This window comes from Ambystoma mexicanum, chromosome 11, assembly GCF_040938575.1.
Source record: "Ambystoma mexicanum isolate Mex_15411 chromosome 11, UKY_AmexF1_1, whole genome shotgun sequence".
NCBI lineage: Eukaryota > Metazoa > Chordata > Amphibia > Caudata > Ambystomatidae > Ambystoma > Ambystoma mexicanum.
The window spans coordinates 30,619,578-30,646,636 of NC_090934.1; the positions used below are offsets into that span (position 1 = coordinate 30,619,578).

At 45.8% G+C, this 27,059-nt stretch overlaps 1 protein-coding gene across 2 annotated transcripts in view; it reads right to left on the reverse strand.

The window, feature by feature from the left end:
* Positions 1-12,037: 12,037 nt before the first annotated feature.
* LOC138503029 (zinc finger and BTB domain-containing protein 8A-like) overlaps positions 12,038-27,059 on the reverse strand; it is a 65,971-nt gene continuing 50,949 nt past the window's right edge. For both annotated transcript variants that reach the window (XM_069622465.1, XM_069622466.1), the window contains exon 4: positions 12,038-19,239. In XM_069622465.1, the coding sequence (XP_069478566.1) occupies positions 18,892-19,239 (348 nt within the window). In that variant the 3' untranslated portion in view covers positions 12,038-18,891. The remainder of the gene's footprint in view (positions 19,240-27,059) is intronic.

Consider the following 27,059-nt stretch of genomic DNA (forward strand, 5'->3'; position numbering starts at 1 on the left):
AAGCAAACAACACCCCCAAACTTCACTGCAATCTAATAAACGCTAGATCCATGTCAAAACACTCAACAGAAATCTTCGACCTACTCGACGACAACGGCATTGACATCCTGTTCATCACAGAAACATGGCTGGACGACAACTACAAAATCACACTCCAAAGCTGCCTCCTGACCGACTTCAAATGCCTACAAATAAACAGAAAAAACAAAAAAGGAGGAGGCATCGCTATAGCATTCAAAGAACACCTGAAAATAAAAATTGACAAACCACTCAACATCCTCAATTGCGAAACCATGGTAATACACTTAACAGCGACCCCAAAAACCAACATCACATTCATCCTGGTATACAGACCGCCAACATACGATGCAACATTCGTCGATAACTTCATAGAAGCCATCACCAACTTAGCCATCAACCACGAATACCTAATCATCCTGGGGGACTTTAACATCTGGTTTGAAGACAGCCACGCCAACTCCCAAAACTCACTAATTGAACAACTCCGCACCATGAAACTACGACAACTAGTCAAAGGAGCAACGCACTCGGCAGGACACACCCTAGATGCAATTTTCACCAAAGAAAAACTCATCACCACGGCACCTCCGATACAAATACTGTGGAGGGACCATCTCATCATCCCATTCGTGATCACTCTGCCTACCCAAGCCTACATCCAACATCCAAAACTCACAACCACCACCAAAAGAAACTGGAAACACATCAAAGAAAGCAACATATTCGAACAACTGGAATTAACAAAACCCTCAACTACAGAACTGGACCTAGCGGACCTAGACGGGAAAGCAGAGATACTGCACAAATGGATCGTGGATACAATAGACAAGATCGCCCCAGAAAAACCGTTCAACCCATCAAAAAAAAGAGCAATGGCAAAATGGTTCACCCCACTATTAAACAACATGAAAAAGTAAAACAAAAAGAGGGAATTGGAATGGAGGAAAGAATACAACCCAAGAAAAAAAACACTGTACCAGAAACAAATCCGTGCATACAAGAAGGAAATTCAAAAGGCAAAGAGAAGACACTACGATGACAGACTCAACAATGCCACCAACACACAAAAAGAAATGTTTAGCATCATTGAACAAACTAGGCAACGACCTGGCAGACCACTTAAAAAAAGAAAAATCAATGACATCCGACAAACCATACAAAAGCGACCAACCAACCACAACACACAACCCAACGGACCCAACACAGAACCACAGCACAAACTCCAAAGCTTTCCTGAAATATCAGCAGAGGCATTCGCAATGCTGGTAAGACGAAGCAAGAAAGCGGGATCACCCATGGACCCCTGTCCCCCAGACATCTACAAATCAATCCTCACGCAAGGATCGCCAGCAGAACACTACAGAAACCTTCTAATCCTTTCACTATCAACAGGGACTGTACCGAAGATCTTCAAATCAGCATACATCAAGCCACTCGTGAAAAACACAAATGGTGACGTAGATGACCTTTCCAACTACAGGCCGATCTCTAACATCCCCCACCCAGCAAAACTTCTAGAAACCTACGTAAATAAACTAACCCAAGAACACGTAGAAAAACACCACCTGCTGGACCAAGCTCAAATCGGTTTCAGACCAGCGAGAGGAACGGAAACAGCTTTACTATCCATCTGGGATGATCTCAAAACTAACGCAGACTCAAACACTACCTCAGCCGTTATTCTGCTCGACCTCTCAGCAGCCTTTGACACAGTTAACCACGACACCCTGACCAAAAGACTAGAAGACATAGGCATAACAGACATCGCACTACGCTGGACCAAATCATTCCTAGCAGTATGGATAAAACCTTTCAAATCAACTCCACGAGTTAACGACTGTGGAGTGCCCCAAGGATCCTCACTATCTCCACTATATTTCAACATCTATCAGACTCCGGTCATCAGAATCTTCAAAAAATACAATATCACATGCCACAATTATGCAGATGACACTCGGATCATCTACAAAATCAAAGACACTGATGCCGACCACTCAACCCTAACCGACTGTCTAAAAGAAGTCTTCAACTGGATGGATACCAACAACCTGAAAATCAACCCAGGAAAGACAGAAATCATGATCGTATCCAAAGACCAAGAGAATGAAACCACCATCCTATGGCCCACGGAAATGGGAAACGCACCAACACCATCGAAGGTAGTAAAAAATCTGGGAGTCCTAATGGACAACTCCCTAACCCTGGAACCACAAATAAATGCAACAGTGAAGAAATGCTTTTTCCTCCACCACACGGCAAGAAGAATTCTACCTTTCCTCTCCTTCACTGACAAAACACTCACTATCGTCGCCCTAATCATGTAAAAAAAAAAAAAAAAAAATAAACAAATAAATCGACTGCGCAAACAGCCTCTACCTCGGAATACCAGAATACCTCCTGAAGAAACTGCAATGGATCCAAAATGCAGCAGCAAGACTACTCCTCAAACTATCCAGAAGAGACATCACTCCCAACATCCATCTCGAGGGGTGAGGGCAGGAGCCCCCCCAGCCCCCCAGCCCAGCAGAGGTCCCGAGACCCGAGGAGAAAAGAGGAAGCGAGCGCGCCGAGGAACAGGGCCTGCCTGACCCCGTCCCCACAAGTGCCTGACTTGCCCATGCCGGGCGCATCGCGGCACGAAATCGAGGCTAATCCTCGATTTCACTTGTAGGAACCGCCGGCAGGCGGATCGCCGGCCAATCCAAAGGCCAATCTAAGGCCTGTTGAGTGCCACACATTCCCCCACTCCCAACATCCATCTCGAGGGGTGAGGGCAGGAGCCCCCCCAGCCCCCCAGCCCAGCAGAGGTCCCGAGACCCGAGGAGAAAAGAGGAAGCGAGCGCGCCGAGGAACAGGGCCTGCCTGACCCCGTCCCCACAAGTGCCTGACTTGCCCATGCCGGGCGCATCGCGGCACGAAATCGAGGCTAATCCTCGATTTCACTTGTAGGAACCGCCGGCAGGCGGATCGCCGGCCAATCTAAGGCCTGTTGGGTGCCTGTTTGGAGCATCAGGAGCCAGGGGCCACGGACCATTAATCTTTTGTGAGTAGTGGGAATACCCTCAGTCTATACTATTGTGCTTTCTGGTATGCCCTCTGCTACTCCGCACCCATAAACATTTGAACTCGGTTTCTTTAACTGTTTGCTACATATGCTCATGCTTCCAACGCCGCCGCCACTATGCATTACTGCTGCCACCTCTTTAATAGTACAGGCATCCTTAGCCCTTAGTGCTCCATGCCTCATGACTGCTATTTGGCCGTGCCCTATGGTCGCTAACGTACCACCGCAACTGTGTTGTGCCCTATGGTCGCCTAGACCCCACTTGCATTGTGTTGTGCCCTATGGTCGCCCAGACCCCACTTGCATTGTGTTGTGCCCTATGGTCGCCCAGACCCCACTTGCATTGTGTTGTGCCCTATGGTCGCCCAGACCCCACTTGCATTGTGTTGTGCCCTATGGTCGCCCAGACCCCACTTGCATTGTGTTGTGCCCTATGGTCGCCCAGACCCCACTTGCATTGTGTTGTGCCCTATGGTCGCCCAGACCCCACTTGCATTGTGTTGTGCCCTATGGTCGCTTAGACCCCACTTGCATTGTATTGTGCCCTATGGTCGCCCAGACCCCACTTGCATTGTGTTGTGCCCTATGGTCGCCCAGACCCCACTTGCATTGTGTTGTGCCCTATGGTCGCCCAGACCCCACTTGCATTGTGTTTTGCCCTATGGTCGCCCAGACCCCACTTGCATTGTGTTGTGCCCTATGGTCGCCTAGACCATACTTGCATTGTGTTGTGCCCTATGGTCGCCTAGACCCCACTTGCATTGTGTTGTGCCCCATGGTCGCCTAGACCCCACCTGCATTGTGTTGTGCCCCATGGTCGCCTAGACCCCACTTGCATTGTGTTGTGCCCTATGGTCGCCTAGACCCCACCTGCATTGTGCTGTGCCCTATGGTCGCCTAGACCTCATTCGCATTGTGTTGTGCCCTATGGTCGCCTAGACCGCACTTGCATTGTGTTGTGCCCTATGGTCGCCTAGACCCCACCTGCATTGTGTTGTGCCCTATGGTCGCCTAGACCTCATTCGCATTGTGTTGTGCCCTACCTATAACGCCTATGCCCCCTTCACGCCACTCCCCTGTACATTACCTTAGCCCCAGCATGCTACTCTGCCTGACTGCGATCATGTTCCCTTTCTGTGTCATGCAAAGTAACATACCCTGCACTGGCAACAGTTACCTAGCCTATAATAATGGTTTAGTCAGACCCGCCTGCCCAAGACACCACCCGATCACCTGCCCTACACCATTCCTGCCCACCACACCAGCCTTCCCCCCGGATACCAAGTCCGCCCTTCCCACCCATAGACATGCACACGTTCCGCATGTCGCAGCTAACACACACCTAGCTGTCTATAAGCAGAACCCCATCAACACGAGAGCATCTTGCCCTACCATTGACTACAACACCTCTACATTAGCTAACCCAACCAACTCCCGTAACACTACCCTCATCCCCTCCGATCGGAATTCTAGACTTGGCGCTAGAACCCACTACAGACCTAGCAAAGGCCCTACCAAATCACTCAATAAGATCAACCCTCACACTGTAACACCCATCAACACTATCCATCCCAGTCTTAAAGGAGCTCTCCTAAATGTCAGATCATTAGTCGCCCATGCCTCAGAAGTCGCTGACATCATTCTAACAAACAACCTGGACTTCCTTGCGGTAACCGAAACATGGCTGCACGATGCTGCAGGTCCATCTCTTACCCTAGCCATACCTGATAACTACACCATCCTTAGAGCAGATAGACCGAACGCTCGAGGTGGCGGCGTAGCTATCATCTTTAAGTCCACGCTTGACATCAGACTATCCTCTGCTCCCCCACTCAAATCCTGTGAACACATTACAGTCAAATTTCAAACCTCCCCTAAAAGTACTATTACGCTGCACTTAATTTACCGACCCCCGGGCCCTCCTGGCTCATTTGAGGAAGACATCACTTCACTAGTTGCTGAAAGTTCCAAACCATCAGCACAATTGATTATACTCGGAGACTTTAACCTTGGGTTTAACGACCCCCTAGACACCCCAGCCACTGCCCTGGCCATGGCATTAGAGGAGCATGGCCTCCAACAACTTTGCTCCAAACCTACCCACTCGAAAGGCAGAATCCTTGACTGGATAACTACCCTTAACTGCAACATTACTACGAAAGATCCCACACAACTTATCTGGACTGACCACCACCTCCTCCCGTTTGACATTCTTACCAGCGACTCAGCACATAAAAGGCCTATCATGGCACCTGCCTGCCCTACTAGGAAAAAGAGCAATATCACAGCGGAAGCCCTAATACCTCTGGTGATCCCTACTTTAAACGCACTACCCGCCACAATGGACTTGAACCAACTGGTCAACGCCTACAATGAGTCCATGGCCAAAGCCATTGACATCATTGCCCCACTGAAACTGCGCAAAGGAATACCCAAAGCGCACCTGAACACATGGTTCACCCCGGAGCTCAAAACCCTGCGTCAACAAAAAAACAAACTTGAAGCACTCTGGAAATCAGTGCCTTCTATAAATAACAGAACCAATCTCACCAACATCTCCACCCTCTACAAAAATGAGATTATACGGGCCAAGAAAGAATCTCTCAATACTAGGATCTCCCAGGCAAGCTCCAGTACTAAGGAGCTCTTTAACATACTAAAGGAATTAGAAAACCCCATTACCCCCACTGACTCTTGCACTAAGGATAAACCCTGGTGCACAGGGATCCAGAATGCCCTAGCTAACAAAATCTCAGGGCTCCAAACTAAAATCAACAACAAACGACAAAAACTCACTCTCGATCCCACCTCCTTCCCCACGCCCCCTCCACCTACTGCCACTAATTCAGGCTTCACCTTCAAAAAGGTATCCATATTGGAGGTTCAGAAAATTATAGCATCCCTTAAACCATCGAATTGCAAGGGGGACAGCTGCCCCGCACAGATCATAAAAGATGCAGCTAGGGATCTCTCCCCATTTATCACCAAATTAATAAACCTGTCCTTCGCCAACAACATGGTCCCCAGCAATCTGAAACAGTCCTGGGTCCTACCGCTACTAAAAAAAACTACTCTCAACCCTGACATCCCCACGAATTACAGACCCATTACCACCGTCCCATTCCTACTAAAAATCTTGGATAGAGTGGCTTATTTACAAATCCAGGACTACCTTGAGGCCAATCACCTACTAGGAACTCGCCAATCTGGCTTTAGACCACAACACGGGACAGAAACGGCCCTTGTTGATCTCAAATGCCAGATAGACGAACTCAAAGACAAAAACAAGGCTGCCATCCTTCTACTCCTTGACCTCTCCGCTGCCTTTGACCTGGTCGACCATAAAATCCTGTGCAACCATTTATCTCTGGCAGCACACTTCTCCCACTCTGCAGTCACATGGATCCAATCTTTCCTGGACAACAGAACCATGCGGGTCTTCTCCCCCCTAGCAGCGGCTGACCCCATCCCCATCACCTGCGGTGTCCCACAAGGATCCTGTGTCTCACCTACCCTTTACAATATTTTCACCAAGCCCTTATTCGACAAGCTGGACAATCTGGGTGTCACCTATACTAACTACGCAGATGACACCCAGATACTCCTCACCTTATCAGGCAACTACAACAAGGACGCCAAATGGATCAATGAAGTCTTTTCCATCATTCAGGCATGGATGGCCACACATGGCCTATGCCTGAATGATGACAAGACTGAATTGCTTCTTGTCGGCTCACCGAACACTATCAGTAAACTCTGTCCCGGCTACACTAGCTTCACTATTGACGGTAACACCATACCCATTGCCAAGAGCGTAAAAACCCTCGGTTTCTACCTAGACACGAACATCAACCTAGCTAAACAAATCAACATGACCGCCTCAGCCACTGCCTACACCGGTAAACTTATCAGGGCCTGCAGACCACTGATCTCCCCTAGCAACTGTCTCATCCTAGCCAGAGCACTCATTCAATCTAAACTGGATTACTGTAATAGCCTCTATGTAGGTGCCAACAAAACAGCAATCAATAAATTGCAAGTTTTACAAAATAACGCACTCCGTGCCGCCCTCAATATTCCTAGAAGGGAACACATCTCCGCCACCAGAACTGCCTGCAAATGGTTGTCCATCCAACAGAAAATTGATTTGAAAACCATATGCCTTACTTACAAAGCCCTCAATCATCTTGCCCCACCCTACCTCTCGAACAAATTTACACTAAGACAGAACACTAGAACCACCAGATCGTCCAACTCATTACAACTAACAGTTCCCAAATACTCCCTCAAAAGAGCTGGAGGATCCAGCTTCCCAACCTTGGCATCACAACTCTGGAATTCCATCCCACTGGATATTAAATCCACACCTACTTTCCAACCTTTCAGAACCAAGGTCATTTCCTGGTTAACCAACAAATAACTGTCCTACCACATATATATGCACTCCGAATGTCCAATTTTATGTATATTGTTTGAATACTATTATCTATGCCCTATCAATACTGTACTATTGTCTTTTACCTGTAACCTGATGTTCAAAGCGCATATATACCCCCGGGTCAAGAGCGCTATATAAATAAATAAACAAACAAACAAACTCCAGCCCTAAAAACACTACACTGGCTCCCAATAAAACATTGCATCACCTTCAAAACAATGTGCATAACACACAGGGCAATCAGCGGACAAGGAGCAGAATTCCTACAAAAGAAAATAACAGTCTACAAGTCAACAAGACCCCACCGATCAAGCAATGAAATCCGCCTGGAACTCAAACCATACCTTAAGAAAAAACTTGGAGGCACCTCCTTCTACCACTTAGCTGCAAAAACCTGGAACAACATCCCAAAAGAAATAAGAAACACTGAAGATCACCTAAAATTCAGGAAATCACTAAAAACCTGGCTCTTCAACACCACAGACTAAATCTGGAAACCAAAACTGAAAAGGATGACTAAACCGTGAAGGAGACGGACATCCCCAACCCGAGAGGGTAACTCACACGGCACCTGGACGGGTGACACCGGATAGAATGGAACACAGGCGGCGCGCACGGAGACTGAGTCAACTACCCCAGACAATCCCACCAACACTTCGCCCGCCATTAGTTACCATCAGGTACCACAGTGGTATGGAATTGTCGAGATATTGGCAATCAGCACACTACATGAGAGGTTGACATTGGCAGGTGCACTGGCCACAGGAGTATGAAGGTAGAATAAGGGGAGATATGAGAGAGCATGTCATAGGTGGGGGCCAGAGGAGTAAGGAACCTTATATGCCAGTCGGGCCATATCTGGACAGAGCCGCCCAGATCTGGACAGACCCGCGTCAGGGGAGACCACGGAAGCCGAGCACCTCAGTTCGGGATCGAGACGCAAACTAACCAACCCTACTAACAATTTCCCCTTCTGCATACACCTCTCAAACTCCAAACACAACCAAACCTACAGCACAACAAACCGCACAAACTTCACTTAACTGCAACAACAAAACAAAAACACACAAAGTCTTGCACAATAGTACATGACGACTACTGGCCGCAAACACCCCAGACCAGCCAACGGACCCACCGGGCTGAGGCCGCCAACAGCACATCACTGCTCTCTTGCACTTTTCCTGCTTACTCCCACTAACTCAACCTCCCCTCCTCTTTCCGAACCGCCAGAGCGCCAGGGGACCACTCCGGTGGTGATAGTGCGCGGTACAACTGTCCTTTAACATTTACATATTGAGTGTATTCAAGCAGAATACATGAGTAGATCAGTTATGAGCTACGATAATTTAACTAAACTAACGAATGATACCATCATAGTACCCCACATGCAGGCCGTTATAACCATAGATAGAAACTCAGAAACGGGCACACTCGACATGTTAAAATGCATGCATGATAAATGGCTGAATGATTACTTAAAGCCACCGGGGCAATATCCTTCGCTCACCGGAAACCCTGGCTGAAGGGGCAACTGGCAACATACTATAGAGTGTCATATTGCATCACAAATCTGTTCCTAAATACATTAAGACAGACCCGAGCCCTTTGATTTTTCGGCATTACCTTCTAAAGAAGTTCAATAACACAGAGGTTCTTGAAACCCAAGGGTCTCGCCTAGGTTTAAGTCCTAACAACAGGAATTGCTGCTTGTGTGGATGTGAAGTTATAGAGTCTCCCTACCATATAATGTTGGTTTGCAAAATCCTCCAGGGGCTACGTATACAATTTCTCAAATCTTATAACAATCAGGTTGATGGCTGTAATACTACAATGCTATGGGAAAAGTTCATGAAGGGGACGATTGTAGTTTCATTCATTTTATGGTCTCTTATTACTTGCGAGTCGTTGACATTTTTAATGGTTTGAATTCAACTTTTTAACAATTGTATTAATAATTGGAGAATCAGCTGTCACTATCGAGTGTTTTGATGTAATGATCGATCATATAATGGTGTGTATTTGTCATGTTTGTGTAACTGTTGTATATTCAAAGCCGAACGGCTAATGGTATATTAAATAAAATAAAATACATTTCTTAGCAAAACCTTTGTACTTCGCCCCACTTGGTGTGGTTCCATGTAATAATGTCGCCACAAAAATATCGCCATACAAAAATATCGCCGAAAAATGGGCGTTTTTTTGTGGCGACATTATTGCATGGAACATGTGGGGGACACCCCCCCAAACCCCCACATTTTTTTTGGTTTTTTAAAAAAAAAAACATTTTTTTGCCCGTCCCCATATATATGGTCACCCAAATAATATCGCCACAACCTTTTCCCGGCGATATTATTTACGGCGACCATATATATGGGGATAATATTACCTGATACCCTTGGTCTGGCTCCTACTTACAACAGTTAGTTCTCCTTACTGGCTCCTCACCACTGTATTGCGCTCTCAACCCACATCATGGCAATTCAAGCAGTGGAACGATTTAAGATCAGCACCACCTGCTGGTCAGAGACGGGGTCTCCTCTACTCCCGCAAGCCACTCTGCCCGCAATCCCCCAATGCTGTACATTTGCAAATTGTATTCATGCAAATACTAGCTCATGGACAAAACATACACTAGATGTGTGTATGTCTCACGGTCAACGAATGTCCCCTTTCTTATGCATCAGTGCATTTCCGCTCCATCCACTTGGCCCACCTGCACCACTGCACCCTGACAATAAAGGGCCCCTGTCTGTTACTGCTCTCAGAATCTCACTCACTTCTGGCAGAAGGGTCTGACCAACCAACCAAATAAATCAATAAATACAAAAATACAAAGACTGACTCCAAGTCCACTCGCATTACCACAATCACCCTTAGTCCTACCCTCAAACGTGAAGTCCAGAACCGGCAGGCTTATGTACCACCCGAGCTCCTTGGAATTTCGGCTTCTTGGCCATATGCCAGTTATAAGTCTTATGATCTGCATGGATTTTAAAGGTAGAAACTGCCGGGTAGGGTGTAAAGCTTAGTACTCTTAACAGTGTCTGCCCACCATTCATTTTTAGCCATGAGCTATGGACTGGTGAAAGCTACTGGTTGTTCCAAGCCTTTTTCATCCCCATTAGACCAGACAGCTTATAAAAAGATTGATAACCGTTCAGGAAACTAGGAGAAAAAGTTTAGGGCCTCCCGTCAGAGGTTCAACTTTAGGACATCCATCCTCAGATGTGCGTTTCCAACTTTCATAGGCTTTCTATCAGAATCTTACCGCCTTGGTTGACTGAGTATGCGGATGATAAGGAGATCTATGTTCCGTTAGAGCAACCATTGGAGGCAGTGGCGCGAGTCGTAAAAGGTGCAGAAAAAAAATCAATCTTGGGTGCTGGAAAATAAGCTCCACCTGAACCCGTCAAAAACAGAGATCATTATATTTGGCCCTATAAATAAATGAGTTAATGTATTACCCTTGCTTCCATGTCCAACTTTATTTGGAACTGCTGCAAAATACACCCAGACAGTAACAAATCTGGGTTGTATTTGGCAGTCCAGCATGAGTTGTAATCTACAGGTCAATCAGATAATCAACACCCTTTATTTTCTATTAAAACTTCTTAAGCCTCTACTTCTGCTCATTTCCGAAAAAAGGATTGGCCAATTGTGGTGGGAATTCTTACAAACACCAAATTAGATTATTGTAATGCTCTTTTAACTGGTATACCTAAATATCAGCTTCAGGTTGCACAGAACGCAGTGGTGCAACTGATCACACTGCCGCGAACAAAGCCTATCTCAGAGTTTTGAAGATGCCTTCACTGGCTTCCAGTGCAGCAGCGGATGCAGTTCAAGATTTGAGGTCTTGTCCTCAAGTGTGTTCATGGCCTCGCCCCTATCTATTTATCTTCTAAGATTACAATTCCTTGTCCCAGTCGTACATTGCGATCTGTGGGGAAAAGATTGTTGGTGATCCCCTCCTCCAGAACTACTACCAGGGGGACAGGCGCTTCTCTTTTATGGGCCCTCGAGCCTGGAATGCTCGGGAAATTAGTTCTTTAGCCATCTTTAGGAAGCAATTGAAGACGTACTTGGCCAATTCATTTTCTGGGCTAATCTAAGTTAACCAATGCTTACCAATTTCATCTGCGCTAGATGCAGTTTGTTCTGCCAGGCTCCCTTTCTGGGGATATGTGCGCTATAAATATAAAAATCAAATCAAAACCACATCAGAATAAGTTGCTTTCAAGCTTATTGCTCTGTTTCCTATGAATAAAAAAGGACCATGTGAATATTTTAAAACCAGTTGGAAAACTTAGGAGACAACGAAATGGTGAGAAGCTGGAAGGAAACATGAGGTGTACAATAAGTGCTCACATATTATAAGCCATTCAGAATTCATGTGTTGAGCATGGTAAGAGTGGGGAGAGGGGGCAGCAATGCATGTGCATATATAAACCGGTTTCCCCCCTCAATCCCACTTGACAGGATAATGGCACAAACAGAACTCGTGAAGGCACAAGCAGCAGTGAAAGTTGCTTGTTTATTAAAAAATATGAAACATTGTGTACACAGTTGTGAACAAAACACAAGTAATAAAAATGTTTATTTTACATAATCTGAATATTTCTATAGCTTTTAAAGAATTGTTTGTGATTGAATTATAGGAAAAACAAATACACAATTTACAATAGTGGTCACATACACTGTAATGTTTAAAAACGATCACATTCACCGACGACACAGATAAAAATGTAATCCTGGGCTCCCGCCTCTGAGTCACTAACACGGACGAGCAAGGTGATGGGCCGGGAGACTCCCTGCCCGCACAACCTCCTCGCAAAACCGAATTTATGGCCGTTTCACAAACTCAACATAATGAATCTGCCCATTTTTGTAACCTTATATATTGGTGCCCCGTCCACATGCCCCTAATTTTCCCCTTCCACCCCCACCTCTACAGTTCACTTTTCCCTTGCCTCCCCCTGCACCCCAGTTTGTTTTGAATTTGTGTTAATGAACTTCATTTTTGTAAACATTTTTCTAAATATACAATGCGTTGATATTTGTTAATTTAAGTTGAACGATCCCGCCAGGACCACCCACGTACAAACCTTAAATAGGTGGTGATGGGGAGGGCTTTTAGGTTTCTGACCTCCCTGGACTGTTCCCTCACAAACATTGGAATGTTAGGCTGCTGGGTTTTAGTCCCCCACTCCCCAACCAGGCCCAGCTCCTGTCTTCCCTTTCAGATCTACATCCGGACTTCCCATCACCTATCCCCATCACCTATCAGGAATTAGGAATTTCACAGAGCATAAACGACAAGGGTGTGCTATATAAATACCACATTACATGGCACTGGCCTCTTTTCACATGCCAGCAGGCCACAGATCATCATAGGATTTGGCCCAAATGCTCAAGGATTACAATGGAATCTTGGACCTAGAGCTTATGGTCATACTCACCCAAAGTTCCTCCCAAAACAATCAGAAAACAGTTGAATTTCTACTGGAGGTTCATTTTTGCAGATTTAAAAATCCTCTACAGAGATCGTCTGATGGGATTCCATCTTTGAACAAATCATATGCGTTGTATAAACAGGGCTTCTATGCCGCAGGCTATGCTTTGCTTGACCATGCAATATAGCGCATCTCGTCAATAAGCCTGGCCCGCGGTCATTGATTTCTGTGCAATCACCCACTTGTTGAAAAATCTCAAACGTTGCCAGGTTTTCCAGTCACTTTTCTCCTTTTCCTCTAAATTACTTTAATGATGCATTTAAAAATCCGAGTTGCCACTTCAAAGTGTGTCCTGTCGGTAAGGAAGGAGGTGACCCAGTCCAGGGCCTGAGCGTTTCATCCTGTGGGCTAAGATGTCTAGTAGAATGGTGGGGCTGATGGTGTCAAAGGCTGCAGAGAGGTTGAGGAGTACGAATGGTTCTGTGGTTCCTGGGTCAGTGATGTCGTGGAGGTCATCGAGGAGGTGAAGTGTAGAGGACTTGGTTTCCATACGGATCCCAATGAACCACCCTCCACACAAAGAGGGATTATTGTGTATAGATGCAGAGCGCTAGCCTCCTGTTATAATTCCACCTTCTTGAAAAGAGATTTATATGGCATTTACGAAATGATGCAAGGAGTACATGATCTCTACAAATTGGAGAAAACGTAACTGTGATAAGAAATGGAGAAAGGAAATTGCAGTGAAAGAAACAAGAAGTATTGGACACTTAAAAGGAGCAGATTAGTTTCAATTTTTGGGAAAGCTGTCTAAGAGAGGCCAGGCTGCCCAGCCCTGCAGCCTTTGCAAGAAACTAGGTTCATTAGTCCAGGAAAAGGTGGTGCATACTGCCTTTATGCTGTGCTGGTTACTTGCAGAGTTTACGAGGGGGGCGATTAGCAGGTACGCTGCTAAGCATCAGTGTAGTCAGTAAGGTTTTGCTAACACTAGACATGAAATGCAGAGTGCTTGCATTTTAATAGTGAATGCAGTTTTGCGGACATGTTTCGTGCATTCTCAAGTGCTTTTTCAAGGCTTTGGCCATTAGTAGAGAAAAGTATAGGTAACCAGCGTGAGAAGTGGGTCGATGCTAATCACATTCACTCACCCAGATGCTTGCCTGGCTAGCCTTTAGGTCACAGCATCTGCCCCCAGCCATACTCGCCTTTCAGCAACACAAGCCCCGACAATCATACAGAAGGTATATGCTTTTTTTGGAACCTCACACATTTTCTTGTCACCTAAACCACCCCTTGTAGCCAGCAAACAGGAATGAAGAAAATAGTGCTGTGTTAGTCTTAAGGAAGCGTTCGGTCTTGACAGTTGCACTCAGGCATTTGTCTCACACCTACAGTTTAGGTGCACACTGAGCTTAGGTGCAAAGTGCACAATCTAGAGTAATATGAAGTGGTCATGTATAGGACAATGGCTGCAATTTTGGTGACCTTGTTGCCAACCTCCTGCATAGCGTTGGCTAATACCACACCAGTGAACACAAACACACTGGTGAATATAGCAATAGCTACCTGTGCCTTATGGCTGATATTACAGCAGCTCTGTTCCAAGACTTCAGTCTTATGTTAATGTTAAAAGGTATTTATATAGCGCTTCGTCACCAATGAAATTGGTCTCCAGGCGCTCAGGTTGCTGAAAGTAGATTTGGTAATGTAATCTTGCCTGAACACACAAAGTAAGTCTCAGAGTTTTGTGCACCACACACATGGGACTGGGGCAAATTAGATTTTAAATGATTATTAAAATCACAAGAAGTATTACAAGCAGGTTTATATAGCACCCAGCTTTGGATTTCATTTAGGCCTCAAGCAATGGAATGCGATGCTCACAGCAAAGTGTTTTCACTTTCCAAAGAAAATTGTTTTAAAGAACTGCACAAACTCCAAGCGCACAAAACAGGATATCAACCGAGTGCCAGAGGTACCACAAGCTATCTGTGCTGCAAGCATGCTTGCAACCAACAGCACATGCATTACAAGCCCAAAATGGTGACCCTGCAGAGCTGAATCACAGAGGATCAAAACCATAGGAAGCATCTTAACCTTGCACATTAGAAGTGGGTGGAAGTTAGTAAAACAGGATATGCGATGCGATTGAGCTTATGCCACAGCCTTGCCCGCCAAATACAAAAAGAAGTGGTCGAAGCAAGTGATTTACACACGGGAGTTGCGGCACCTAATCTACCACTCACATACAAAGCTTCTGTGCCTGTATGGACACCCGGGAGAGTGCCTTACAGTCAGAAGTGGCTAGCCATGCCCCCAGGTTGGCCCAATTTACGTGTCTTTACAAGGAGGGGCACCCGTCCATTCCGGAGGGGTTTGGGCCTAATTTCAGCTAACTGAATAGCAAAAAGAACTTTACAATCAGGCAAGCCCTGGTACAGAGAGACCAGAGGCTGCAGACACCGGATGGCAGCGAGATAAAGGTCTCACAACAGGCCACCGGAACGATAGAGAGGGGCAAGGTAAAAGATGCCAGAAGGCATTGCCAATCCGGCAATGCTCTACTGAACATTGCAATGCATTTTCAGTGCCAATTGCACCTTTTATTTTGGAGTAATGAATGTGACAGTGTGTGCTGCGTTTTGCACCTTTCTGGATTTTGGACACAATGAAGACTTCATTAGTAATGTTTAAAGGCTTTGTTACCTTAGCATGCACACGCAGGCAGAATAACTGTGCTGTGCATGACAAGAAAAGGAATGCCACTCACTCAGCACCTATATGTAACAGAAATAACAATTGTGACTATGTTCTTATGTTTCTTTTAACTGTTTTATAATATTTAGATGTGAAAAGACATATCTTTGACTGTACCACATGATTAATAAAAAATAAAATAATTGTGACCTTTTTATGCCAAGAAAGACGGTATTGCTTTTCAAGCCTGAGAAATCGATAAAGTTATGTTCTGAGAAAGATGAATATGTAAATAGCCTATATTTAGCTAAATATAACATAATTAAGTGTGGCTTCGATTTAAAAAAAGGTGCCAAATATATATATATGTATATATATATATATATATATATATATATATATATATATATATATATATATATATATATATATATATTAAATTCAGATTTCAATGCTAAGTGTTTACCACATCCATGAAGGAATACATGCTTGTCCCCAGAAGGGAGGATACATGGCTGTAAAATATGCACTATGACCCAAGTGTCTCTCTACATGCAAGCAGACTCGCACACATGCAGTTGTGGATTGTACAGATCATACAACGTTCAAGGAAAGGAGCCTTGTTGCTTAGGACCAGAGATGCCATGTTTTCAGCAGCATCACCATTTCTCTGCTGACCATTGCATCTTAGGCAACACCAGGCACGTTTCCCTGACCTCTGGAGTGCACAGGAATCTAAATAGAGGTCACCACAACTCAAAAACATAACAAAATGGAAGATAGATACAACTAGAAGGGCTGCAGGGAGAGTGTGTGTTCTCATAACAGGTCTTCCCTGTCTTTTATTTGAGAGGGTGCCATCTTGTGTAGCCACTGATGCTCCAGGCACCTGTAGCCACTGATGCTCCAGTACCTATAAGCCACTGATGCTCCAGGTTCCTGTAGACACTGATGCTCCAGGCACCTGTAGCCAATGATGCTCCAGGTACCTGTAAGCCAATAATGCTCCAGGTACCTGTAAGCCAATAATGCTCCAGGTACCTGTAGCCACTGATGCTCCAGGTACCTATAAACCACTGATGCTCCAGGTACCTGTAAGCCACTGATGCTCCAGGCACCTGTAGCCACTGGTGCTCCAGTTTCCTGTAAGTCATTGATGCTCCAGGTACCTGTAAGCCACTGATGCTCCAGGCACCTGTAGCCACTGATGCTCCAGGTACCTGTAGCCACTCATGCTCCAGGTACCTGTAGCCAGTGATGCTCCAGGTACCTGTAGCCACTGATGCTCCAGGTACCTGTAGCCACTGGTGCTCCAGTTTCCTGTAAGTCATTGATGCTCCAGGTACCTGTAAGCCACTGATGCTCCAGGCACCTGTAGCCACTGATGCTCCAGGTACCTGTAGCCACTCATGCTCCAGGTACCTGTAAAACAATAATGCTCCAGGTACCTGAAGCTATTGATGCTCCAGGTACCTGTAGCCACAGATGCTCCAGGTACCTGTAGCCACTGATGCTCCAGGTACCTGTAGCCACTGATGCTCCAGGTACCTGTAAGCCACTGATGCTCCAGGTACCTGTAAGCCACTGATGCTCCAGGTACCTGTAAGCCACTGATGCTCCAGGTACCTGTAAGCCATTGATGCTCCAGGTACCTGTAGCCATTGATGCTCCAGGTACCTGTAAGCCATTGATGCTCCAGGTACCTGTAAGCCATTGATGCTCCAGGTACCTGTAAGCCATTGATGCTCCAGGCACCTGTAGCCAGTGATGCTCCAGATACCTGTAGCCACTCATGCTCCAGGTACCTGTAAGCCATTGATGCTCCAGGCACCTGTAAGCCATTGATGCTCCAGGCACCTGTAAGCCATTGATGCTCCAGGTACCTCTAGCCAGTGATGCTCCAGGTACCTGTAGCCAGTGATGCTCCAGGTACCTGTAGCCATTGAAGCGTGCCTTTTCCTATTTTGTTTTCGGTTTCAGTGACTTTAGTGCTATTACACCAACTCTGCTGCTCTGATTGGGGAACACCGAGGCCAACCCATCACATAAACACGAAGGCCATACCTTGTCAAAAGGGAGCTGGCTGCAGGCTTTTTTAAAATCTTTTCAAAATGATGTGAGCAGACTACAGTGTTGCACCAGTCTGGATATTCAGCAACAGCTCACACCTTTGGAAAGACCACTGCGCAGGTACCCTTTCTTCAGCACATCCCATTCAGTTCAATGGCATTTTAGACTTGCCCCACAGAATGCTCATACGTATTCCAAAATGCCCCTCTCGGAGCTTTTCGAAATGGTCAAGCACAGCATACCTCTTGGGGTGGCACGCTACACAGGTCACACAGCAGGGGATCTTTTTTAATTGAAATACATAGTGGAGGCAGTCTGTTGGTCCATAATAAACACTGATTTTCCCCACCCTTTTTCCTAAGAATATTTCGCAAGACAAAGGGATTTCCTTTAACAACACACAGGGTTTCCCTCAGAAATAGCACATGCAGATATAATAGGCTTGCTCCCTGTCTGGACCAGTTATGCGGCATCACAACAGAACCCTCCCATCCTTGCGTCCTGTGACTACCACCTCGACTCCAGCCATATCCACCACACCCCGCCAGCCGTCAGAATCAACAAGTGTCCTCAAGTCCCACTAGAGATTCACATGGGTCACAGTGCCACATCCTTCCCCCCCCCCTTCTTGGGCACTGCCTTGCCACACTTAAGGGGGGACATAGAGTTTGGGCAGCGAAACTCCAGGCTCCAAGGGAGGCTCACCATCATGGAATGTCTTGCACTTATGCTCTCCTCGCTCTCCCGGGCAACCATGATAGCCCCCTAGCCTTATTGCAAACTCATCTTAAGCGTCCAGGCATGGACACGGCTCTTGGTCCCAAAATACACAAATATGCAGATGACATACACTCTCAGTTCATAAAGGTTCCTAGACTACTACATTGTTTTTTTAGTTGAACTTGCAACAGCAGTTCTGTTGATGTTGTGTAGTGCTATAAATAACAGCTGTTATTATCCAACTGAATGGTCCTCCACTTATCAGCCCAAGTTACACTTTACTGCCACATACGCGTATTGACCTCGTATGGACCTCAAGTCAGGCAGGGCTACTAAAAGGGATGCATTGTTCGACGGGAGGTCTTTTGCTCCTTTCCAAGAATAACTTGTCGGACCACGTGTCATGCATTACAGCCGATCCGCCACACTTACTCAACTGATAGTTTATTGATGTCTGGCTTCATGTCAGTTTCCTCCACATCATTGTCACTGTCATTCACCTCGTGAATGATCAGGTCTGAGGATCCATCGTCATCTGCCAACTCAGGGGCTGGCCCATGCTCCTGGCCCAGGAGCCATTGGGAAACTTTCTCATCAGCCGTGGAGGAGCGGGACCACTCTTCATTCCCATCCACAGGGATGATGTCATCAGCAATGTCCTCCAGGCACCCATGGCATAACCTATAGCGCCTGGTGCCCTGCTGCACCACTCGCCCGGTCGCCTCCGTCACGGGGCGCTTGCACTTTCTGCACACCAGCTTACAAGCTTCGTGAATCTAACAACAAAAAGCAAAAAAGAATTTAGTATGGCAATGTGCGATTCTGGTCTTCATACACGGAGAGAAGGTGGCCAAATAAACAGTTTCTTTTCTAAGGGTGAGAGGCAAGCGGAAAAGTAAACTACAGCCACATCAACAATTAAGAAAAAAAGGAGGATCATAAAAATACATCAGAATTACATTACATTCTGCTGATCCTTTTAAGGTTCCCTAAACTCTTTGCTTCCCCGCATTCTTTATCGTTTGGATCTCTGACCTATTTTTTGTGTAGAAGATCATGACTTTACCACAAGGCTCCCAGAACAGGGGTGCTTTTTAAACATACCATGTTTTCCCCCCAAGAATTATTTTATCACCCTACATTACTTTTGCGGAGTATAATGGTGGCAGCTGTAATTTACTTTTCGACATCACAGTGGCACAAGGCAATTTTCTGTATTGATAGCTGTGATGATTCACAAGGTGTCGTCACTTCTCCCCAAGGGGGAGCTCTTTTCCATGAGGCTAGGGAGTAGGGAGGAACAGCCGTTGCCCAATAGTCCCCCTAGAGGTGGTTCAATGCAGTAGGATCTCATGGAGGGACTCCCCCTCGGGGGATAAGGACAACCACCTAGGGTACAGCCCATTGTATGCTAGTACTCCCCACCATTCCCTAACCCTCTCAATGTCAGGGGAGCGGAAAAAATGAACCACATTGCAATGGAAAATTCATGGCGATCCTGAAGCCGTTGTCTCCGAGTACAAATATCTGGGCCTTCTTATAAATGCAACCCGAGCTGACGTACCACACAGAGAGAATCTGAGAACCAAGGCAGAAACTACTGCATCACTGGCAATGATAATACTCAAGAAATATGGCACTTTTTCTTGCCTACCTGTGATACTTTTTTTTTATAAAACAGAAGGCATTTCCAACACTAACTTACGGAGTAGAGGCAAAACAAATTGGCGAGTAATCATATTGGAACAGATTAGAAGGCATATATTTTTTTTAAAAACTTGAGCCTCCCATATGGCATTCCAATTCAGATCCTGAGATATAAGATGGGGGCGTTATCACTTAAAGCAATTGTCAAATAGAAGGTTTTGTAATTACCATCGGACCACAGGATTCAATTCTAACATATACAGCTACTGAATCTGCAACATGCCCATTAATCCATTCTAGCCAAATGGAAAACTCAATGTCAGAATTGGTTGGATGAAATTGGATCCACTTGGGAGACCCTATTAAATAGGCCTGATGCAGTAAAATTGAAAATGTGGAAATGTGAAAATGTTGAGAAATGACAATTGATGAATGTCAAAGATATATAACATTTTTATAAATTTTCGAGCAGAGACAAAGGCATGGAATGTGCTGCCAAATTATCTGCAATACTTTCGATGCCGATATAGACAGATGAACTTTCTAAGATTTCACCTAAATTTGTGGAAAACTGGCAAAATATTGGCGACCAGAAACCCCCAAGAAAATTCATCACACCGTTGTCGCTTTTGTGGTCAGCAAATTGAATCATTGAGACATTTAATAATGGTGTGCGTTGAACTGAAAGATCCAAGAAACACATTTTTGGAAAAACATTTCAATGTTTTTATCACTCTCTCAAAAAATACAATCTGGGCAATGACTTTTAAGGAGCGTTTGTATCCCTGATTTTAGACACACTGAGATTTTTAGATTTTATGAAAATTGAAACATGAATTACGAATTGTTTAATAATTGTCTTCTTTATCTTGTATAACTAATTGTCTTTTAGTATTGTATTTAATCTCTTTTCATCCAAATGTGTCTAAATAATTTAAGGTGTAAAGGGTTTTCTCATGAAACAAAATACAATAATAAAAAAAAAAAAGAAGAAGTGACCCCCGGCAGACAGAGGGCCTCATTACGACCCAGGCGGTAAGTTACCGCCTGGGCCGTGACTTTACCACCATGGCGTAAACTACGTTTACGCCATGGTGGTTGGCGGACTTACCGCCCCATTCCGAGGTCGGCGGGGCGGTAAGTCCCCAATCCCCATTTACCCTTCCCCATTCCCATTTTTGCCCCATAGGGCATAATGGGAGTGGGGAAGGCGTTAATTACGCCACCGTAAATTACGGTGGCGTAATTAACTCCATGGTCCCTTAGCGCCATGGATTTTAACACCTGCTAAAAGCAGGTGTTAAAAGCGCCATGGCGCTAAGGGACCTCGTAGTTGGCGGTAAGGGGTCGGCGCAGCTAACGCTGGCGTTAACCCCTTACCGCCAGGGTCGTAATGAGGCCCAGAGTCTCAGAAAGACTGGTATTCATCCTGTGACCCAATTAAAAGATGAGGCACCTGCGTCGGCAGCGAGTATGAAACAACTGTTACCAACTACAATATTCAAGGTTGGGAAAGCTGTCTGGAACACATGGGGCCTTGGCATGAGAAATGAGATGGCAGTATCTTTTTGTTCTTGAGCGATCAAACCACCGCTTTCAATTCCCAGTCAGCAAATCAAATAATACATTGTCTAGAACAGTTGCAACATTCTAGGTCACCTTAGGAGGTGCCATTCAATGGCAGGGAAGGTTTCTCATCACCGTCAGTATGCAGCGTGCCAACCAACCAAATTGTGTGTGAATGATGTGATTGTATTGATGACTATACTTGGGTGGGGTTGTAGATAATGGATCCAATGGTAGACTCAAATGTATAGGGATCTATAGGGGTTTTGATTGGAGTAGCCAATTATTATGTTAGAAAATGTCACATGTATTATTTTTTCTAACTATGCGAACCCTGTGGTTTTTTGCCTTATCCTCAGCCTGATGTGGGCTTGTTGAGTTTTTTGTATCTTGCTAGACTTCCGGCCCATTCAGGTATGCGTAAATGGGAATGTCTTCACTGCGAAGTTGGGCTGCCACCACTGCTAGCACTTTTGTGAACACACGAGGTGCTGATGCTATCCCAAAAGGTACCGTGAACTGATAATCTATCTTTCTTACCTTAAATGTTAGGAATTTTCTTTGTGCGGGGAGCATGGAAATATGAAAGTATGCATTGTTCACGTCCAGTGTTGTCATGAAAACTCCCCTTTTTAGCAGGGGGTTGATTTTTTGCGGCTCTACGAATTTATTTGCTCGCTTCAGGTCTCTTGTTTTGTAGTCATTGGCACTAAGAAATAAATGAAGTAAATACCGTTGTTTACCTGATCTGGCTATTCTCTCTCGATAGTGTCTTTCTGAAGGAGCCTCAACTTCTTTTTGTAGGAGCACCAGCTGTTCCTGTGGCAGATGTCCTAGAGATTCTACAAGTTCAATGCAATATCCCCTCTGTACTGTGTCAAGTACACACTGATCGGATGTAATCTACTCCTATGTGTGGGTGAATGATGTTATGCGATCCCCCTTTAGAGGCCTGTCCTCTCCCTCTGGGTTTACCTCTACGCTATTGCCTAGTGGTGGATGGATAAGATAGTTGCTCTGTGCTTCCTGAACCCCAGCAGCTGGATCCCTGATTTTGTGTTAAGTGGCTTTGAGGTTGAGCAAATGTGTTGGGGCAACAGTACCGCCAATTTATCTGTCCACCCTCCCTAGGTTGGAAAGACCTGTCTGACATTTGACCCAATGTTTTGAGTGTGTCGTGGCCCTTCTTTGCTCTAAAGTCTTGTCGACTTGAAACAGGCACGCGCCTTTAATGGGTTTGTCCAATAAAGGGGCCCGTTTCAAGCTTGAAACTTGAGCCTCTAATCTATGCATGGCGTTTAATCATTGGTGCCCCTGCAATCTGTCGTCCTACTTTATCAGCGGCATCAAGAGCGTTCTTTATATTTGCATTTGCTTACCCCCCCCTCCCTCCCTGATAGCCTTTCTAAAAATGTCTGGGAAGAGTCCTCCTGCAGTCTGCTGTTTGCTGCCTGCAGTCTGTCTACTGGAGATAGGGCTCCTTTCTTAAATCCCAGGATCCAGAGTGGAGCGTGGCGGAGTCCAGGCTGAGTCCTCCTGCAGTCTGCTGCCCGCAGTCTGTCTACGGTGCTTTTTGCTGGAGACGGGGTTCCTTGCTTCAAACCTAGGACTCAGAGCGGAGAGTAGCGGAGTCCGGCCCGAGGCCTCCCGAATACTGTGCAGTCCGCGCATGAGGCGCGTGGTGCATTGTTTATTTTCTAGCTGCTTCAGTCCTCATCCTTAATAATAATAATAATAATAATAATAATAATAATTTGGCATTTATATAGCGCTATGAACCCTCAGGTATCTGAGCGCTGCTTATTATTACCCACGGTGTGTGGTGCTCATTTATCGACCTCAGGAGGATGAAAGGCCGAGTTTGGCCCTGCCAGGATTCGAACCTGCGTTAGCAGGCTCTGCACGGGTGTCAAAGCGAGCGCTCTACTCGCTGTGCCACTTGACCTTGTGAAATGCATACGGACAACGTGGATGTGGCATCAGGAATCCTCCCCTGCCCCTAGTCTCTAGGGGCAGGGGAGGAGAGGCAGACTAAGGCGGATCCTCAAGCCGTCGGGCTTGCCCTTCCCTCGGATTCAGTCTTTTTTTAACTCCTCGGCTGGTGTTCATCTTTGGTGTTTATCTCTGGTGGTTGTGCTGTCCTTCTGAGCCGCACCATTCCGCTGTATTTCTCTCTTGGAGTGGCAAGCAGTCCCATTGAAAAGATTGATAACTGGGAACCGATTTGCTTGCCCACCGGTGGTTGTCTGGGGGCTGCGAGTTCTCCCCCCTTGGCGGCTAGGTGGTAGGAAAGTGGAGACAGTGGAGTTTACCCATTGAGACTGTAGCTTGGTACACAGGGGGAACCCCACTCTCATATGGTGGGTTGTAAGACAATGAAATTGTTGGAACTCTGACTCTTCGGGCACATTTTGCCCTCTGACCGCTTAAACCTCTAAAGACTCTTTGGCAACGTCTGGCAATTGGAGTCAGTGCTTAGCTCTGGGTCCCTCGATTAACTAACTTTGCTGCTTTTATATACTATTAATCCATCATCAATTTAGCGTGTTTATCCATCTTGTCTTTTAACTGAGTTATTTGTCTCAACTGCTTTAACATGTGTATTTTATGATATACTTTTAAGAACGTGTCTTTCAGGGTATTTTTACACTTGCACTTTTTATAGTACTTTGTGTCATGATCTCTGCTTCCAAAAGGTCAGGGTTTTCCCAACTCCCTTGGAAGCAGATCCATAACCCAGGTTCCGAGTGCCAACCAGTCCCAATTGGGACCTTTTGGACCCAGTCCTGGCGCCAGTGGCACCAGGCTCATAAATATGCCCAGTCCCAGCGCTGGAAGCGCCGGGCTCATAATGCTTGGGTGGACTTACCTGCAGCAGACCATGCTGCTTACTTGCCTGCCAGTTGAACCCCTGATCCTCTTCTGTTTGGGACTACTTTTCCTGTTGGGTGGGCAGGAGCCACTCCCTAGATTCAGAACACTGGAACTCTTCTGGAAAGCAGGAACTCTTTTCTTACCTAGGCGTGGCTGTGGAAGGAGACACCTAAGCACTACAGGAGGCTATTTAAACCACACCCGATGGATGAATCTTGCTTTGCGTTATTGTGCATCCTCTGCAGCAGAACGCTCATCGGGTCTTCTGCATCTGATCCTGGGCCTAAGGAAAAAGGCTTACCATCCTGAATCCAGTCTTCAGCAACACCTATAAAGACAAGAAAGAACAGGTTAGCATTCCGGCATCTGAAAGACAAAGGCTTACCTACTCTTCGTGCGCTCCGAAGGTCTTCACACTGCATTCCGGCATCTGAAAGACAAAAGCTTACCAACTCTTCGCACGCTCCGGAGGCCTTCGGCGCTGCATCCCGCATCTGAAAGACAAAACAAGGTGCGTTTAAAGACATTGGGGAACTTTAATACTCACGTGCCATTACTCCTTTCCACATCTAACCCAGTGGGTATTCCGGCACCCTGCAGCCGCTCCGAACTTGTACCTGCAAAATAAAAAGACAGTTAGAGCGCATCGTGAAGCAGGCAACAAGCGCTTACTTACGTGCTTCCAGGCGCTTCTATTCATCACACGGGCTCCATCTTCAACTCACTTCAGCCCGTCATCCGCCATTGCCGGGACCCTGCAAAACAAGAAACATCATTACTAAAGACTTTAAAGACATTAGAATTACTCGAAACTTACCGTTCGTGCAGTAAACGACGGACAGCAGTCCTCTGAAGTCAAGAGGCCTGCTCCCCTTATCCAGTGAAGAAACTGGTTACAGCACCCTGCCCCGAGGCAGATGGAGAGCACGGCGTTCACTTACCTAAGACATCTTACCCCTTGAGTCAGACATACAGTGCACAGAGGTCCAGCCCAAAGAGCCAGCCGTGTGTTACACATCACCTTTGAAGATACGGTATACGCCCAGTCAAGACCGGCGCCTCTACGGGAATCAGGTGAGCGTTACACTTTGGTTCTGCCTATATTACTGAGTAACTAGTCCTGTGCCTGCAAAACCAGTCTAAACTCAAAGCCAGAGATCTCCCTCTGGTTGTGAATAAAACCAAAAAAAAGCAAATCCAGCCAGGTAGCTGCTGGGACAGACCCACCTTTGGCCACAAATAAAACCAAATAATGTAAACCCAGTCAGGTTCCCTCTGGGACGGACGTCGGTTTCTCACCAGCCAACTTTGAATGAATATTTGAAACAGATGGCTGGGAAAATAGAGGAGCGTATCCAGAACACTGAAAGGGCAATTGAAGTCGCCATCTCTCATACAAGTGATTGCGAAAGTATACTCTTACCATTGCCCTCGCCAAACAGCAGCGCCCTCTGTTTATCCCAATGCCTCAACTCTAGGTAACAAGTGTCTTCCATGGGTACATTGAGCCAGGAACCTGTGCTTGTTGGACAGAATATGGTGGCACTGGGCAGGGAGAGTATAGGGGCACTCCCTCCAATATCAAGTTTTAGTGATAACTATATGGCTTCGATTTCCAGTGACTTTAAAATATTGCATGAGGTTTTGGATAAATAAAATGGCCCCCGTCCTTTCTGGTATTGCTTCACTTAAGACTCTGTGAATGTATCTCTTTGCATTATCGATGATCTAATCAGGGGGATAAAGAGCGATGTCCAGATGCTCAAGGGGATTGTAGGCCTAAGAAACACATCCACACATCCAAATCACATACAAACACATCCAATCTGAAAAGGGCTGGCAGCGTTAGCTTTCCTGTTCAAGCTGCCCACTACTGGAATTATCTCCCTATTCGTTTGCGGATTGACCAGACCTTCCAATGCTTTAGGAAACATACTAAAAACTGGTTAGTCTCCAACAACATCTCACTACCCAGGTCTGCCTAAACTGATTGTAAATATTTTGCTATGCACATATATGAAGTGTATTTTATAGATGCACGTTATACTGTCTGTAAAAGTTGTGTATATAAAGAGATGCATTTTATACTGTAAATATTTTCATGCAAATGCTTATCGGTGCATATGTAACCATCTGTAAGTCCTTAACGTGCCCAGATACTCGGTGCGCTTAACAAATCAATAAAACAAACAAACTTGGCTGGCAATGGCACGACTGCAAAGAAGGAAATCCCTATCCGAGTCCAGAAAGAGAGTTGCGGAACTAAACAATTTGAGCCCACAGTAGTGCCTGTGCATATTCCCCAACACAGGGAAGGTATAGAGGGACCAACTGTAACAATTAATAATGGATCAATGCTAACACCTACCCCTAGACGACAACCATTTTGCAAACCCACTGCTCTGGACCAAAAGCAAGTAGTTATTCATTTCCTGCCCGAACAAGCACCCCTGGTAGGAGTTATAACGGGAATTCCCCGTTTAGAAAAAAGGTGTGGAAGAAACAACTT